Here is an 18,586-nt window from a genome sequence, read left to right as displayed (position 1 = left end):
GCTGTCCTGTGAGAACACCTGTTACATTAGGTAAGCAACATTTGCTTTCTCACAGGACAAGCAGGATGGTAGTCCTCACAAATGGGTGAGTACCGAGCTGAGGATGCCCGGGAATGCACCAGATACACCGCAGATGCGCAAAGGCGTAACGACTGAGGTGGAAATGGGAACGGAGGGCATCCGCAACACCATAATGGGTTCGTGGAAGGATGTTGGGTAATGAATTGAAAAAAGTAAGAGTAGGCGGACTGGCCAAACATGGAGCATGCCGGCTAGTCAAATGTAAGCAATAATAGGCTGCGAAGGTATGGAGAGGACTCCAGGCTGCAACCTGATAAAAAAATACAAGCAGCAGTAACCAAAGGGAAGCTGTTAAGGCTAAGACGGACACAACAGTATGTGGATACCCACAGTGTTGTAGTGAAATGTCTGCTTGTTGGTAGGAAAGGAAATATAGACCACTTAATCAGAAGGATTAGGTCTGTGTGGCCACTGGAAGTAGCAGCTTGACCCTTGCATGAAGGAAAGAGTCAAGTGGAATTCACATGGAATGCAGTGCAATGTAGATAGAATGTAAGCGCAGCATTACTGTCCAGGAATGTGGAAAACCCACTCTCTCCCTAGGGCGAGAGAGAGAGGTTAGGAAAAATTAATAGAGTATTTCCTGAGGAAAGGAGATACAACATCTACCTGAAAAGGATAGAAAGTTGAATGCGTAGAACTACTCAGTGGCAGAGGAACGGAGTCAGGTGAGTATGGAAAGAGTGCATAACTCACGGACCCTGCTGGCAGGAATGACATTAAGAGGGAAAGAAGTTCCCTTGCCAAACTGTGGAAGAGAGGAATGGAAAGGCTCAAACGTAGAATGTATGAGACTTATAAGGAGAATATATATGTTCATTCCGTGATTAGAGAAATAGAGGCGGCTTGATCAGTGGATAATCCATGGTAAGCCGACTCAGAGAGGATTACCGAAAACGGGAACCCAACTCCCAAAACGATACACCTCCTAAGAGAAAGGTGTATCTATGTGGAGGATGTCTGGAGAACAGAATCCGAGGGAGTAAGAAAAAATGGTGGAAAAGTAAAAGGGGTAATACCTCTTTTTTTTTTTTTTTTTTTTTTAGCATCAGGAGGTAAAGCCTGCCATATTAAACGGCAAGATTTATGTTTAGAAGGTTATGTGACGCTACCAGAACCTAAGAACATCAGTAAGTCTATGATTTGGGACTGACTGGTGAGGGAATAAAAGGTTACTGATATGATGGATTGAGAAGTATGGGAAGCATACTGATCTCAGTCAGGGAGTGGGGAAAAGAATACTGAACCCCATCCCAGTTCAACATTAGAAGAATGCTGGCTACGAGAGGCAGCAGAAGAGATATATTGAAGAGGCCTTTGATGGAAGAAAAGGCATCTAAGGGAACGCATAGGAAACATGTGCAGGGAGCAGAACCTGTGCATCGTATGGAATGATGCAGACGCCAAGGAAAGTTTAGTTAAACTCAGCGTTAAAAGATTTGCCCTGTACACATGTAATTGAGACCATTCGAGAGGATAGAACCTACGTGGAGAAGGTCTGATAGAGCGTTCATTAAATCTCTTAGATATGTGGCCCAAGGACGCATGAAGTGAACAAGGGCCAAGGGTAGAGCTGCGCAGCTGTCTAGCAGAGCAGCTAAGAGGTAATGCGTGCTTATGAGTTGGAAAGCACATTGTCCCTATGCTGTCTGTCTGTATGCACAAAGAATTGTTGCAAAAGCAGTATTGGAAGGCATAAGGGCATAACTCATGGGTGCAACGTCCAGGAAGTTTATGAGAAACTATGCTGGAGTACAATAGATGCATAATGGGTTGAAAGCTTTCAGGAGAAACTTTATAACCCTAAGGAATTGCGAGCATGAGTCGAAGGAGACTAGGTCCTAGTTCGAACTGGGATAAGAATCAGGGACGAAAGCAATGAAACCACTTAGGTCCATTGAGTATAGAATGTCACTGAATATAACCCATAGCAGTTTTGAATTATGAGAAAAATGCATAGTGGGAAGAAACCCCATAGCCCAACCATGAAAAGTTGAAAGGCTGAGGTTATGGAAAATATGCGCAGGGACATATAACAATGTATCAGAATGTCTGTGCGCATGCTGGACAAGAGGGTCTTAAGACTGTGGTGTCCAGAAGTGTTACAGAAGGGATTTATGGCAGTGACAGTAATCCCAGTTAGTAAATGTATAGTGAGTCCTGAAAAAAGTGAGAGCTCCTTGCATGTACTGAAAGTGGTTAGCAGTAGTCTATGCAAGGAAAGTGAATGATGTTACACTCCGCAGAGAAAACAGCATTCACCAACAGTGATGCAAGAGACAGTTCACTTACCGAAGCTGGTGCCAGCGGCAGAGCTTGGGGTTGTAATGTTGACTCACCATAAAGCACATAGAAACATTAAAATAATGTACTTACTGCAGTATGGAGTGATGGTAACCAAAGATACCATTGTACCTGTGACGTCTAAAGAAAGTTGGATTTTCTTAGGTCCAGGATGTGCAGAGAGTAACTATTTTCTGTTAAAAGAAAGAATAGTGCAATTAAAACTCCCCAACCCCCCTGCCTTCTCCCCTCTGCACTTCGTAGCGCCTGGGGGAGTGTACCGGGACTTTGGTACAAGGTGGGGTGGCCGCTCTGATATCTGACCAGATGGGAGACCAGGAGGTGTCCCAATGGAGGATATCATGTAGGCTCCTGCAGGTGTGTGAGCGGTAAGTGGTACCCGCATTTCTGTATGCTGTACAAGGAGACACTGAGACCTGTGGCCAGGCCTCAAGGTGGACTTGTACATGGGGCAATGGTTGCTGAATCTCATGTTTAGCAGATCAGCCAATGCAGCTGGACCTTGGTTGGGAGGGAACCAAGAGTCAGAGCATTGGTCGGCACAGGGACTTGTTACTGACAAGAGAAGAAGCCCTGCTGCAATCCCAAGAAGATAGAGGGGTTCTCCTGATATTGTGGCTAACATAGCTAACATAGCGATATGTGACACTAATACAGTTCTAAAAGGCACATGACCCAGAACTTTTCGAACCACGGTCCGAATGGGAGAACACAACTCTATGGGAATGCCGCCGAAGCGGGTACTTACCATCCGACGTGGATCGCCGCAAGACGAGCCGGTGAAGATTGTTGACTCCGACGGTCTCCGGAGTCCTCGAGGGTAAGGCCGGGGACGTAAACGTCCATCTCGCTCTGAAACCCGGTATGGTGGCACAGGTACAGAGGAGACAGGCCAGGCGTGAGTGGCGTTTAGACTGCTAAGTGTAACAGATGGCCATAGTCCCACACCACTTGACGGTGGGGCACGCCAGGAACAGAGGAGCCCTAACGGAACTCATGTTCCCTTCCCTCGTCACAGCGGCTCGATGTGTCGTGACGCCAATGCAGAAGCCGTCGGACCTGGATCCGGAAGTTCTGGATCACCAAGGACTGCCAAAACTGTAGGAACAGTGCTGATGGCAGTGGTGATGTCGCTCTGCCCGAGCGTTGTCCAGCCTGGAGAAGGATGGCACCGATGTGCTGGATGGCGTCAGCGGCGGACGATCACGATGTCGGCGATGATGGGTGCCACGGTGCTCGGCCCGGTCTTTCCCCAGCGCCGAGATGGAAGCCCTCGTCGTCCTGGAAGGCGATCGATGACGAACTGTCAGCACGCCTGCTCTGCTCCTGACACAATGGAGTGTCTTAAGCTAATACGGGGCTTAAAAAAGAACCCAAAGCGTGGAGCAATGTGAGGAGGCGAGGGTATTATGTGGCGGTGCTATGTCGGTATTGACGATATTGAAGGCAACCTAAGGGGCTTCGAGGATATCATCAAAATGGGTATGAAAAATCGTCGATGACTGGCCAGGAGAATGATGACAGTGACGGGCACTGACAGCACTGGCATAGGTATCTTTGAAACGATGTGGAATCGAATAATCGAAAAACATTGCCGTTATTGAAAAAGATCGGTATCTTTTTCAATAACGGCAATGTTTTTCGATTATTCGACTGAGTCGAAGTCGAATCAATAGGGCGTCAAGGACACCGAAGGAAAACGGAGGTGTCGAGGGCATCGATGCATGGAGGCGGGCATTTATGCCGTTTGTGGCATGGCCACGGGCATCAACTATAGGGCCACAGACGTTGATGGTATCGATTTGGACAGACTCAGATTTCCAAGTGTACATGGCATCGGTGCCCCAGACACGTGTGTCGGTGGCATCGATATGGACACGTATGGAATCGATGGTATGGATCTCCCAGTCGATGAATTCCATCCCGGCATCAACGCCAGTCCTGGAATCGGCATGGGCATCGATGCCAGCCATAAGGCTGGCATTGGCATCAACGCCCATCCACGGAATCGAGCCGGCATGGATACCCACCGATGGGACCCACCTGGGCATCGAATTTCACCGATGGGAGCAGCCTGGCATCGACTGCCCTCGATGGATGCATTCTAACATAGATGCCCATGGATGAAACACCTGGGCATCGGTGTCCATCGATGCAAAAGGACCTGGCACCGATGCCACCGACGGACAAGCCATCCGGCACCGATGCCATCGACGGTCAAATCATCCGGCACTGATGTCCATCGATGGACAAGCCATCCGGCACCGATGTCCATCGATGGGGACCATCCGGCACTGATGTCCACTGATGGGGACCATCCGGCATCGATGCCCACCGACGAAATCGATGTGGCACCGATGCCCACCGACGGAAAAGGGCCGGACATCGGTGGGGAGGATGGGGCATCGATGGCATCCCCAAAAAGGGGGTGGCATTGATGAAGTGACCCTGGGATCGTTAAAAAGTGTCTCGGGCAACGGTGGCGGCGACCCGAGTATGCATGGCAGTGACTAACAGCGTGTGCGTCAATGGCATGCATCCGGGTAGGGACGGCACCGAGGAAGCCCAAGGGAAAAAAAACAGTGCGTAGGAGGAAAAAAGCCTGGTAGCACTGAAAAGCAAAAAACATGGATAAAGGCATCAGGGCACCGTGGGGGGAGGGGCGCTGATGACATATAAAAGCCCAGGGCGGTTTAGGAGGGTACCGGTGTAGTGATAGGTATCGACTGCGTGAGGGTACCAGGGAACGAAGGACTTGAAGCTACAGAGGTCCTAAAGTTAAGGAAAAAATCCCTACCCCACTAGCATAAGCAAGCAGAGTGTCACAGAGACACTCGCAAGCTGTTTAAAGTTAACTGAAAAATGGGGGAAGGGAAGGCTTCAGTCAGTTAACAGCCTTAAGATAGTGACAGGAACCGACCGAAAAAATAAGAATTAGTACTCACCGAGCGTCGTAAAAACGTACGCGGAGGGAGACCTGTGCAGGGAAAAGTGTTTTTTGAAGTGAAAAGTTAAGTGTTTCCATGAGGTAATTAGTTAAAAAAATCCTCACAGAGCTCCAACCGCTATGCTTACTGCAGAGCGGAAAAAAGAAGACTGAGGGAGACACCTGTGGCTCACAGGGATAATTGCAGGCTGGGCATGCTCAGTGCACCCAGTGTGCCAGTGTCAGTCAAAGCTTGTTGAAACTTTGACAGAAAAGTTTTCCGTACAGGGCTCCATCCTCGATGTCACCCATTTGTGAGGACTACCATCCTGCTTGTCCTGTGAGAAATACTTGTAACTGTGGGTACTTTATGGACTTTGCATCAATTCTCAAAAGGAAAGCACATGTATATTTTCCCTTTGAAAACTGCCGAAGGAAAAAGTATCTGCAGAGATTTGCTCCTGCTTTTTCTGTATATACTTATTCCCTGAAAAACAATTTGTAGAGTTTTGAAAATGTAAAAATATGTTTGTTGAAATTCGCCCGATCTAATCCTGCCTATTCTTCCCGCAGGAGAAAGTATATGTGTTGTTAATTCCTGCATATACTTTTACCTGCACACAGGGTGGACAATTTTGAGACAGCTACCTGAGCTTTTGAAAATTGCCCTCTTTAAAAAAAAAAGTAATTTTCAAAGGAGTTATGCATCTAAATGTTACATACTATCATAGCAATTTTTAAAAGTGATTTACTCATGTAAAGTGCACTTATTCAAGTAAAAAAAAGTAAAACATGTACATGCTTTTTAAAATCAGGCCTTTTAAAGTGTAGGTTTTTTAATGTAACTCTTTATTGCTCCTTTACAGCAGACCCATGTCTCAAACAAGGTTGTAAGTTGCAAGTTTCCTTTTATCTTTCCCTCTAATAAGGATACAAATGTAACTCGCACGACTAGCCACATACTAGGCTAGTTACACAGCACTGCTACATTGCGCTTCATACACAGGTAAATCCCACCTACCTGTACACCCTACACAGCCCCATCAACTTCGCTAATCAGCAAATGACTAGAATAAGATAGGATGTGACTATCCAATTAGGCAAGTATCACACCAAGAATAATATACCACTCAGTCAGCAAGCAACCACCCAGCGCTCTATCAGCAAGTACGAGTACGTACACAAACATCAGCATGATTGTCTCCCACATTCCAGTTCTAAAATACTCGAACTTCACCTCCAACATAATGAGATCGAAGACAGTCAATCCATGCTACAGTTCTCTCATTCCCATCATGACTTCCCCATTGACACAAATCATGGGTCTAATGACATTCTCCATACTCCTTTTGAACACACAATCTCTTCTAAAAAAAGCCATTCTACTAGGGGACATCATGACAGATGAGGCTCCTGACATTTGTGCCATTACAGAGACATGGCTTAAAAGCACGGACGTCTCAATAACTAACCAACTACCTACAGAGTCATACGATATATTCTCTATTCCAAGATCCAAAAAGAAAGGAGGGGGACTTCTATTAGCAGCAAAGAAGTCTTTTAAACTCACCCTACAACCCTGCCATCCACCCTACAAGATGGAAATTGGCCTTTTTAAATCAAAGAACCTCCAAATCTGTTTAATTTATGCTTCCCCGGGCATATTAGAAAAAAACCCATCCTCTCTCACCGAATATATTGCGAAATATATCAACTTCAACATACCCACCATTATACTAGGTGACCTGAACCTTCACTTCGACCGCACCTCCCTTACCTCAGCTTGTGAAGCAACACTAGCTTCTTTGAATGCAATGGGATTTAAACAAGCGGTTACAGGCCCAACGCATAAAGCAGGCCATACTCTGGATGTAATTTTCACGAACTCCCTAATAATATCAGATCCGCCTCAATGCACTCCCATACCATGGTCGGACCACTTCAGAGTTGACACTAGATGTACCGTGAACAATAATCTTTGCCAGACATACCCGAAACACAAAACTATTGAATTCAGGAAGAAATGTAAAATGGAAGACATTATAGAAGCTATAACTGAGGAGAGCAACAAATTAGATCTCTCGAACGCCAACTCAGCATGCATGACTTGGCATCAAATCACCAGTGACATCGCCAATCGTCTTTGTCCGCTTATAACTAAAGAGATCAACTCTGAGAAGAAAGACAAGAAACCTTGGTACACAACTGAACTCAGAAAGATGAAACAAGAGCTTCGTAAATTGGAAAAAAAATGGATCAAAAACCATGACTCGATTCAGCAACAAAAATTCAAATCACTACTCCACAAGTACCGTAAATCAACCGATGAAGCTAAAAAAAACTATTACTCAACAAAAATTCATCAATACCAGTTTAATCCACGTGCCCTTTTCCGATACGTTTCTAATATAATCTCCCCCACAACTAACATCTACCCCGAAGATGAGACCAAAAATAAATGTGAGAAATTAGCCACCTATTTCCAGGACAAGATATCAAATATCATGGCTCGTTTTACATCTCCATATCGGCCAACAATTCCAGCACTAACAAGCTCCCAAAATGATTCACCCACACTCTCAAATTTTGAATTATCTACTGTATCGGAGACTGAAGCAATTCTAAAAAGAATCAAACCAGCATTACACCCCGTTGACATTATGCCAACAAAAACGCTCCTAGCCATTCCTACTAGAATAGCCCCGGCGATCTCCTACATCATTAACACCTCTATAACAGAGGGAGTCTTTCCCACACAACTCAAACATGCTATAATAAAGCCTACCCTTAAAAAAGCAGACCTGGATCCATCTGAACCGGCTAATTATCGACCAGTATCGAACCTCCCGTTATTATCAAAAATACTAGAAAAGGTCATAAACAAACAACTAACTGACTATCTAGAGGAAAATCATTTACTCTTCCCGTCGCAATATGGATTTAGGAAGAACCATAGCACCGAAACACTACTAGTGTCCCTTTCAGACTCCATACTAAAATCCCTTGATACTGGTAACTCTTATATTCTGGCCCTTCTGGATATCTCCTCAGCATTTGACACGGTGAACCACAATACACTCCTCTCTCTCCTTTCACAAATTGGCATCACCAGCACTGCCTTATCCTGGATACAATCATTCCTGAAAGATAGGACTTACAGTGTCAAAGTGGGACACCATACGTCAAAACCTAGAAATCTGTCACAAGGTGTCCCTCAAAGATCCTCACTATCCTCAACTCTTTTCAATGTATATCTATCTCCACTCTGTAATCTACTGAAGAAATTGGATCTCCGGCATTTCATATACGCCGACGACGTCCAGATCATTATTCCAATCAAGGATTCACTTGCTAAGGCCATGGAAACCTGGGAATCAGCACTTACTGAAATAAAAAATCTACTCATGGAAAACTTTCTTGCAATCAACACCAACAAGACTGAACTACTCATTATAACACCACACAAGAACACTTCAACTAACACGCAACATGATCCCTCCTCAACAACAGACCATACCAAGCTACAGCAGGTCCGCAGCCTTGGGGTCATTATTGATAATCACCTTACTTTGAACAATTTCATCTCAACCACAATCAAGAGTGGCTTCTTCAAGTTACATACTTTGAAAAGAATTAAACCATTATTACATCCTCAGGACTTCCGGACTGTGTTACAAGCCACAATTCTACCAAAGATTGACTATTGTAATGCACTACTACTGGGTCTCCCTAAAAGCACAATTCAACCTCTTCAGATGTTGCAGAATGCCGCTGCTCGTTTAATTACTAATACTCGACGGCATGAACATATCACTCCAGCACTCATGTTCCTACATTGGCTACCCGTATCCTTCAGAATTACTTTTAAAGTTCTCTCACTCATCCACAAATCAATTCACAACCAAGAGATGCAATGGTTCTCTGATCAGCTCATTTTTCGCACCTCCAACAGACCAATTAGAAATATTCACCAAGCGAAATTAGCTGTCCATCCACTAAAACACAACAAACACGTTTCCACCATAGACCGATCATTCTCCATAGCGGGTATCAAAATCTGGAACAACATGCCGTTAGACCTGCGTCTTGAATCCTGTCACAAAACCTTCAAACAAAACCTTAAAACATGGTTGTTTGAACAAGCATTCACTCTATGAATCTCATCTAACCTAAAAATTCAGCTATCCCTTATTATTCCTCACTGGCTCCAAATTCTTTTCCTCGCATTTTGTATTTACATTCTGCTATTCCATACCCCCCCACTGTTACTCAATTTAGGCTATTGTATGCAATGTGACATTGGTCTCGCTGCTGACAGTTAATTTGCTCCTGCGAATACATGGTTATTTATATTTTATTGTTTGATATTTTAATGATGTATGCATATTATCTTTAAAACCCTTGTTTCTGTAAAGCCTGTTGCTGTCAAATGTTTTACTGTTTTTTAAACTGTTACATGTAAAGCCTGTTGCTAATTTATTGTTTCACGGTAAACCGAGGTGATGTATGTCTATACGTACCGCGGTATAAAAGAATCTATAAATAAAATAAATAAATAAATATTGAAAATATTAATTCACTGAAGTAACCAGTGTCTAGATAACAATGATCTGTGATTTACGATCATACACTATACACGTTACAGATTAACATATCCCTAGTTTATAACACTATGCATTTTTCACATCACAACATTTTAAAAAAAACCCCAAAATAAATATACCTAAACTTTTCATTCTAAGAGGTAATTTTCAAAAGGATCTAGTTGACTAGATCAAAGCCTTTGAAAATCCTCCCCTGCTAAGCAGTTAAAAGTTAGCCCCCCCCCTAAGTTTCACTAGGCAGCTAATTTTAGCCAGGTTAATTTTGAGTAGTGCCAGGGGCCGAGTTAGGTTGGGGGAAGAAAATTAGGCAGCTAGCACTGAAGTTCCTTGTTAGCTGCCCAACTTTGCCAGCCAAATCTAGACGCTGCCATAACAGACCTAAATTTGGCTGGTCACACTCTTGACATGAAAAAATTACCTGCGTCCAGTAACCCCAGCTCTGATTTTCACTATTTCAAAGACAACATAGTAGGCTTGAGAGGTGCCTTGATGTTCCCTTCCTACCAAGGCACAAATCTGTGAAGGGGACATTAGGCTCCCCACACCATCTGAAAACAATTAATCCTCCCTCTGCACACATTACAATCTCCCCGACTTGACAAATCTTGGGCACCAGATTGCCACAGTGACTAGAGATTTTGCTATAGTGTCTGGGATGTATTACTTTCTGGTCAGGTATTGCCCCTGTATTGCATGGCTTTCAGTGAGTCTAAGCCATGTGATGCCTGAACTCAGGTGCTGTTCTCAAGCCTCATGACACTACCTCACAGATAAAGGTGCATGCTGGCAATCACTAGACAGTTTTAATGTCTGTATCCTATATACAAACCAAAGCAGCTTGAGCTTATATCAATGCACTAGTGTGTCACCTAACAATGACAATGTTTATGAGAACAAGGTATACTCCAGAAAAAAACAGTATTGGGTACACACATTTCACTATGCTCACCTTACTGCCATTGAGGTTTCATGGCGGCCAACTCAGCAACTTCAAATAAGAGTGCTGAGCACCAGCTGCTTGGATGGAGTGAAGGTAATGTGGCTGCCTGGTCCCTTAGTAACCATTCTGGCCTCAGGTCCAGCTGCCTGTGCATCATAGAAACAAGAATATGATGGCAGAAAAGGACCAAACGGTCCATCCAGCCTGCCCAGCAAGCCTATGGTAGCGTCTGCTGCGCCATATAGGTCACCCCCATCCTTAGTTTCCCAAACCGTCAAAGTCAGGGCCCTTATTGGTTGCTGTCTCAGCCCAATTCCCTGTTACCTCTTGCCATTGTAGCAGACAGCAATGTTGAAGTTGCACCAAAAGTATCAGGCTTATTGGTCAAAAATAGTAACAGTTACTTTGTTTTCTCAGACCGTAAAATTCAATGTCCTTGTTGGTTGCTGTCTGAATCTAAATTCCTTTTTCCCCCTGCCGTTAAAGCAGAGAGCAATAATGGAGTTGCATCAAAAGTATGAAGGCTTATTGGTTTAGGGTAGTAACTGCCACACCAGCAAGTTACCCCCCCATGCACTCTTTCCTTCATTTCCATCCTCTAGCCTTTAAGAATCCACAGTGTTTATCCCATGCCTTTTTGAAATCTTTCACCATTTTTGTCTTCACCACCTCCTCCGAAAGGGCATTCCAGGCATCCACCACCCTCTCCCGTGAAGACATATTTCCTGGTTCTGAGTCATCCTCCCTGGAGCTTCATTATGTGACCTCTAGTTCTACTGATTTCTTTCCAACAGAAAAGGTTTGTTGAGGGTGCATTATTAAAACCTTTCAGGTATCTGAAGGTCTGTATTATGTCTCCCCCTTGCACCTCCTCTCCTCCAGGGTATACATATTTAGTTCCTTCAACCTCTCCTCATAAGTCATTTGATGAAGACCTCCCATCATTTTAATTGCCTTTCTCTGGACCGCCTCTATCCTATCTCTGTCCCTTTTAAGATACGGTCTCCAGAACTGAACACAATACTCCAGGTGAGGCCTCACAAGGACCTGTCAAGGGGATTATCACCTCCTTTTTCTTACTGGTTGTTCCTCTCTCTATGTATCCCAATATTCTTCTGGCTTTAGCTACTGCCTTATCACATTGCTTCACCATCTTCAGATCTCTAGACACTATCATCCCAAGGTCCCTCTCTTGCTCCGTGCACAACAGCCCTTCACCCCCCCCCCCCCCCCAAGCACATACAGCTCTTTTGGATTAGCTGCCATATCATCAACCACTCTTCCAGCTTCCTTAAATCAGGTCTTATTCTCTTTACTCCTTCAAGCGTGTCCATTCTGGTTTTAGATCTTAGTATCATCTGCAAATTAACAAACTTTATCTTTTATCCCTTCCCCATGCGCCAAGCCAAGGCCAGCAGAATCATGCTATGATGCTGCTGGACCTCGGCTCGGCGCCGGGCTTCTTGGGCGAGACCCCCAAGGCCAGCTTCCATCACCCTCAGTCATTTCTCCATCAGCCCCTTGGCCTGAGAAAACTGCTGCTGAGGAACAGGCTCAACACCTGGAGTGGGTGCTCCAGACGCTGAGCCTGGTTCTCCAGCCAAGCCAGCAGATGATGGAGGAAGAAGCTGAGGATATGAAAATGGAGTACAAAGAACCATGCAACAGGCCCTACTATACCGCTTGAGTCGATATGTTTGCCCATATAATATTTTATATATATATATATATATATATATATATATATGTGTGTGTGTGTGTGTGTACACACACATATATAATTAGTAAAGCTAAAAAAAATCATATGAAAATAAAGATTATTATTGTGGAACACTTATGCAAAAATCAAGCAACTTTTATTAGAGCATAGTCAAAAAATTCAAATCAGTATATAAAAATGCAAGATATCAAAATAGCACAATATCCAATACAAAAATGTTTAAATGTCATAAAAGGTTAGAATCCAACTAAAACAATCTTTAGTATCTGGAACAATATCCCAGCAAATCTCAGATTGGAACCCTGCCTCTTAACCTTCAGAAAAAGACTAAAGACGTGGCTCTTTCACCAAGCCTTCCCAGATCCACCGGATAATCACTAGTTTGAGCCTCACTTCTTACAAGGTCCTTGACACACTTCCTCCTGAACAATGGACACTGGCATTTCCTGGTTAAAGCATATGCTCTAACCCGTTAAATTATTCGTATCATGTTATATTTATTCTACCTGCCTCTATCTTCCTTCCAGCTTGTCTTTAAGCCTCCAAGTTTTCCATACCTTGTTGATTGTAACTTTGACTTATTCCTTTTCCTTTGTTATCTATTATTTACCAGAATTGTTACCTCAGTTTTACCCTTTGTTAAAATGTAAACCGATCCGATATGGTTATCTACTATGAAGGTCGGTATAGAAAACTGCTAAATAAAATAAATAAATGAATTATTCATAACAGCCAATGTTGAATATGCAGATCTTATCTTTTCTTCACATGAGATTTGATCCTTAGTTGGCTTGTTACTGCAATCAAAGCTGACGTCTATAGTACACTTAAGATGTCTTCCCTCTATCAGAAACATCAACAAAGGCCAAATGTTTCACCCCCAAGGCTTCATTAGGGGGTGAAATCGTTGGAAAATGACAAACTTTGTATTTGAATGGTAAGCAAAAAAACATCCAATGTTCCAAATGAAGTATTTAAGGCTTCAGTATATTACATTCCACATCACCACACAGAGCTTGAAAGATCCTTCCTACCGTCCAGCTGTTAACATACGTTACATTATACAGGCAAACATATATTTACTAAGGTGCTATATTTTAGACAATTCTGGCATCCTAGTACACACCCCACATGCAGCCCTACCCACCGCCAGCTCCTACTGGTCCACTCCATGCACCACTTACCCCACATGGGTAGAAGGCTCCTCTATTAAATGCTGCCTGGAGCTCCTCCCAGGCCTGCCTGCTTCTCCACAGGTTGCACCTCTCACCAGCGGAAAAAGCCTTTTTTCATTGGCTACCACCAGGGATGGCAAGTGGGCGATGTCCCTGGTGATAAAATTAGGCTGGCGCGCTGGTGGAGGTATCTTGTGTCGCAGGAGACCCGGAAAGAACAGAAAGTTCCATCCTCGCAGAAGTGTGTGCGCACGCACAAATGTGCAAGTACTTGTGCACAAAGATACATACTTGCGCGTGTGCGCACACACGTGAACAATCGACCGTGTGCATATGAGCGCATTTTGCAAAATGTGCGCACACTTGCACACATTACAAAAAAGCCCTCTTTTGTGTGTACATGCACATGTACGCGCATTCAAGGGTGCGATCGTGCATATTTTAAAGTTATCGTCTAATGTTATATTGAGAAATTCAGCCAGTCCAAATTTTGGATTAGCCAGGATGAAATGCTACCTGGCTAATCCTCATGGCTAAGTGAACCATTGAAACTTACACAATCCTCCCGCCCCACCAGAACGAATCATAAATGCACATTGCAAGTCCCCCCACTTAAGAAAGCCCGACTTACAGCCACAAGAGATCGTGCTCTGTCGATTGCTGGCCCCACTCACTGGAAACACTACCTCCCAATCTCCGCCTGGAGCCATGCCCTTTCAAATTCCGAAAAATGCTAAAGACACGGCTTTTCCACCAGGCTTTCCCGGATTGATTACTTGCTGTCCCCTGCCCCTTCCCCATGACCTCCGACGTCACTTCTGTATTCCAAAGTAACCCACTGAATCATCCAACTATTGTAACACTGTTGCTCTTTTGTAATTTCTCTTTTCCATTTTAGTTTAGCGTTCTTTACTGGTTTTCTTTCTGTTAAATTTGCTTCTCCCCTGCTTCCTATTTCCTATTTTTCGGTTGTCCTGTTTCCCCCTCCCCTTGTTTTATTGTATTTTCCATCTTTTTGTTTAAAATGTAAACCGATATGATGTGTACTTTAATGTCAGTATAGAAAAGCTGTTAAATAAATAAATACCTGAAAGGGGAAAAAAAATCAATAGATTTTGGACCATCATGACTAATGAGATATGCTCCTGCAGTTTTTTTTACATTAATCTAATTTAATATACTACAAGTTAGCAGATACACAAGAATCATTTGCCCAGACAATGGCTGATTTTTTCTATTAGGATCCCTCCACCTTCAGCATTTAATTTCCTCTCTCTCTTAGCCCCTGCCCCTGTTTTTTTCCTTTTCTGAAATCAGAGGTGCAAACTGCTCCTCTTCTTTCCTCTTCCAAACTCCCTACTTGTTCCTTTGAACTCATTTTTAACAGCCCTGTAGTCAACCCATCTCCTTAGTCTTTCACTTCTCACTGCAACCGATCCCTCTGCCTTCAAACATGCTGTGATATAGCACTGCTCAAAAAACCTAGTGAACCTTACTTGCCCTGTTATCATCTCATCTCCCTCTTCCCTTCCTCATCCAAACTATTTGAATGTGCCTGTCACATTTAGTACCTTGGTTTTCTTGCATTTCAAGCTATCTTTCATCTACTCCAATCTGGCTTCTGCCCTCTACATTCCATGGAAGCTACCTTGGCCAATGTCTCCAGCTGGTTATTCATGGCCAAGGGCATTCACTTGATCCTCTTCCACCTTGACTTTGTGGCTGGATTGAGGAAAGAGCAGCAGTTTGTAGCCCCCAACTAAGGACTATTGCTGTGTAGGCTGGTCTGAGTTGGGGGTGAGGGATATAAAAGAAGGGAATAAAAACCCAGGTAATTGAGAATGAAGCCCAGAAAACCAGTTCCAATTGAACTGAAAACCCAAAGGAGGAGGAGGAAACTGCTAAACACACAAAAAAAGATAAATTGTGGTAGTAGTAGTAGTAGTAGTAGCAGCAGACAAAAGCTGTAAGTAAGAGAAAAGAAATACCTTTTATTAGGAGGCCCTCTGATCTTCCATTTGAGGTTTTCTTTCTCCAGAGTCTCACACACCTCCTTAAATTTGTCCAACTGAAAAAAAATAGATATCTTTAAACAATACAACATTTTTCCATTTTCTTGTGAGAGGGACGACAGAAGTCTTGTGTAAATATGAAATATACACAGGGAGGGTAATTTTTAAAGGCATTTCCATGGATAAAACAATGTTTTGGCTGCAGAAATGACTTGTAATAAAATTACCCACCTAATGCACAGGTAAACTTATGCACATACAGTAAAGCTGCTTACCTGTAACAGGTGCTCTCTGTAGACAGCAGGATAAACCAGCAACACAAGTCCTGAAAGCAGCGGGACAGAAAAGCTCTCACACAGAGAAGTTTTTTTTTCTGAGCATGTGCATGAATTCCTATGCAGCTGCCCACCCTATGATTCTCCTCAGCGTGCTCTTCTTCAGTTCTAAGGGGAGAAGAATACCTGGGGGAATTCTGCGCACAAAAACTTAAAATTCTATAAAATTCTGCAAACTTTATATTGGTCAAAATAACATAATTTACATGACCGTCTTTAAGTAATTACATTTTAAATTAATACAGAAAAAAGTTATTACTTAAAGATGCAGAATTTTAAATATTTTGAGCAGAATTCTCCTAGAAATTCACTGTAAGAGTGTGCCTTACGCTCACTCTCCCTACTCCCTTGGCCACTTTGCCCTCTCAGGCCCCAAATCCTCCACCTGCCAGTATCTCTCCCCTTCACCTCTAGGCTCAACCCCTTCCACTCTATTGCCAGTCCTGGAGTTTGACCCGGTTCTCAATGCTACCCCTCACACAGGCTCCCTCTGTCCCTCCCTCTCTCACGCATACTCCCTCTCTCTAGTACACATACACACACCCTCATATAGGCTCCCTCACTCTCTCGCACACACACACATCCCCTCATACAGGGCCCTCTCTCTTGCATACACACCCTCACAAGCTCCATTTCTCTCTCACACATACATCCTCACACAGGCTACCTATGTCTCTCTCTCATGCATCCCTTCTCACAGGCTCTGTCTCACACATACACAATCCCTTCACACAGGCTGGCACCCTCACATACACATGATCCCTTTTTCATACACACGAGCTCCCAATCTCTCACACACATACATACTCCTTCACAATCCCCTCATATAGGCTCCCCTCTCTCTGAAACCCCACACTCAAGCATTCTCCCACCCCCCTCTTACCTCCCATGCTCTCTCTTACACCCTCCTGCTCTCTCTCTCCCTCCCCTCCCCCACACCCCCTATCCTCTATCTCTCTCACACACACATTCTCTCTCACTGAGGCCTTAATCTTCGCGGCACACGCGGGCCTTCGTCTTCGCACGCTCTGTTCGCAGCATGCTGGAGTCTCCTCTGCTATTTTCTGCGCAGAAAATGGCAATTCTGCGTGTGTGTGTGTGGGGGGGGAATTCTGCGCAAATTCTGTGCTCCGCAATAGTGCAGAATTTCCCCCAGGACTAGAGAAGGGAGAGATTATGTGGCTGATTTATCCCCACCATCTATGGAGACACTTGTTACATGTAAATAAGTTTGCTTTTTTCATGGACAAGCAGGATAAAGTCAGCTATGCAAGTAAGGACTTTCAAGCTGAGGGGTGCATTTGCTTCATGTATTACCTGAGCACTGTAGAAGTATTATGCAACTCGCATTTATTGCTTGTGGTTGGAAGGCAGAGGTGAAGAGATTAATTAAATAAGCCTCTAAGAACAGCTTATCCAAAACTGCTGTCCTTACAGGAAGCATTTTCTTGGTAATAAGCTGTAAAAGTATATCTGGAAGATCAAGCAGCAGCCTTGGAAAACTAAATCTGTTGAGGACCAAAAAGAGACTATTAAAATAATTTGTCCTCCTTCCTCTCTGTTTCTGGATGGTCCTGGATATGAGCAGAATTGGGGGAAATATGTAAAGTCCTTGAATCCATGGAAAGGAGAAAGTATCCATTGCCATTTTATCGCTTGCTTGTGTCTTGGAACTGAATGATGAACTTTGTTGTTCAGGGATATCACAAAAAGATCTGTTCGTGGAATGCCCCAAAGCTGAAAACGTTCCTGCACTATTTGACGGTGTAACAACCTCTCAGGCCCCAACTCCTCCACCTGTCAGTATCTCTCCCCTTCACCTCTAGGCTCAACCCCTTCCACTCTATTGCCAGTCCCGGAGTTTGACCCTGTTCTCAATACTACCCCTCACACAGGCTCCCTCTGTCCCTCTCTCTCTCTAGTACTCATACACACACCCTCATATAGGAACAACAAGTAGTTCCTTCCTGGTGTTTTATGAAGATGTTAGGCCATATAGCAGCAATAGTACATATTACCCTTTTGCTTTTCTCCATGAAACAAGCGAATTATTCTGTCTACAATATGATTTTGATCTCTAGGAAGGCAGACAGAAGAAACATTTCTTGAGAAATCACCCATTTCCAGATCTTTGTGGTTTCCTGGCAAAGCCTGTAAGAAACTTTACCTCCTGCTTATTAATGTACAACATTGCTACTTGGTTGTGTGTCTGGATCAATACTATCTCGTTCTTCAGCAATGGAGTGAATACTTTTATAGCATTGAAAATTGCTTTTAAGAACATAAGAACATAAGAAAATGCCATACTGGGTCAGACCAAGGGTCCATCAAGCCCAGCATCCTGTTTCCAACAGTGGCCAATCCAGATCATAAGAACCTGGCAAGTACCCAAAAACTAAGTCTATTCCATGTTACCATTGCTAATGGCAGTGGCTATTCTCTAAGTGAACTTAATAGCAGGTAATGGACTTCTCCTCCAAGAACTTATC

The 18,586-nt window shown here is 43.8% G+C and overlaps 1 protein-coding gene across 4 annotated transcripts in view; it reads right to left on the bottom strand.

The window, feature by feature from the left end:
- The window catches only part of OGFOD1 (2-oxoglutarate and iron dependent oxygenase domain containing 1), a 205,061-nt gene that overhangs the window by 42,376 nt on the left and 144,099 nt on the right, over positions 1-18,586 (bottom strand). For all 4 annotated transcript variants that reach the window (XM_029608711.1, XM_029608708.1, XM_029608712.1 and 1 more), the window contains one exon: positions 15,739-15,818. In XM_029608711.1, the coding sequence (XP_029464571.1) occupies positions 15,739-15,818 (80 nt within the window). The remainder of the gene's footprint in view (positions 1-15,738; positions 15,819-18,586) is intronic.

Source organism: Rhinatrema bivittatum, chromosome 7 (assembly GCF_901001135.1).
Source record: "Rhinatrema bivittatum chromosome 7, aRhiBiv1.1, whole genome shotgun sequence".
Lineage (NCBI taxonomy): Eukaryota > Metazoa > Chordata > Amphibia > Gymnophiona > Rhinatrematidae > Rhinatrema > Rhinatrema bivittatum.
This window is presented reverse-complemented; position numbering and strand designations above follow the sequence as displayed.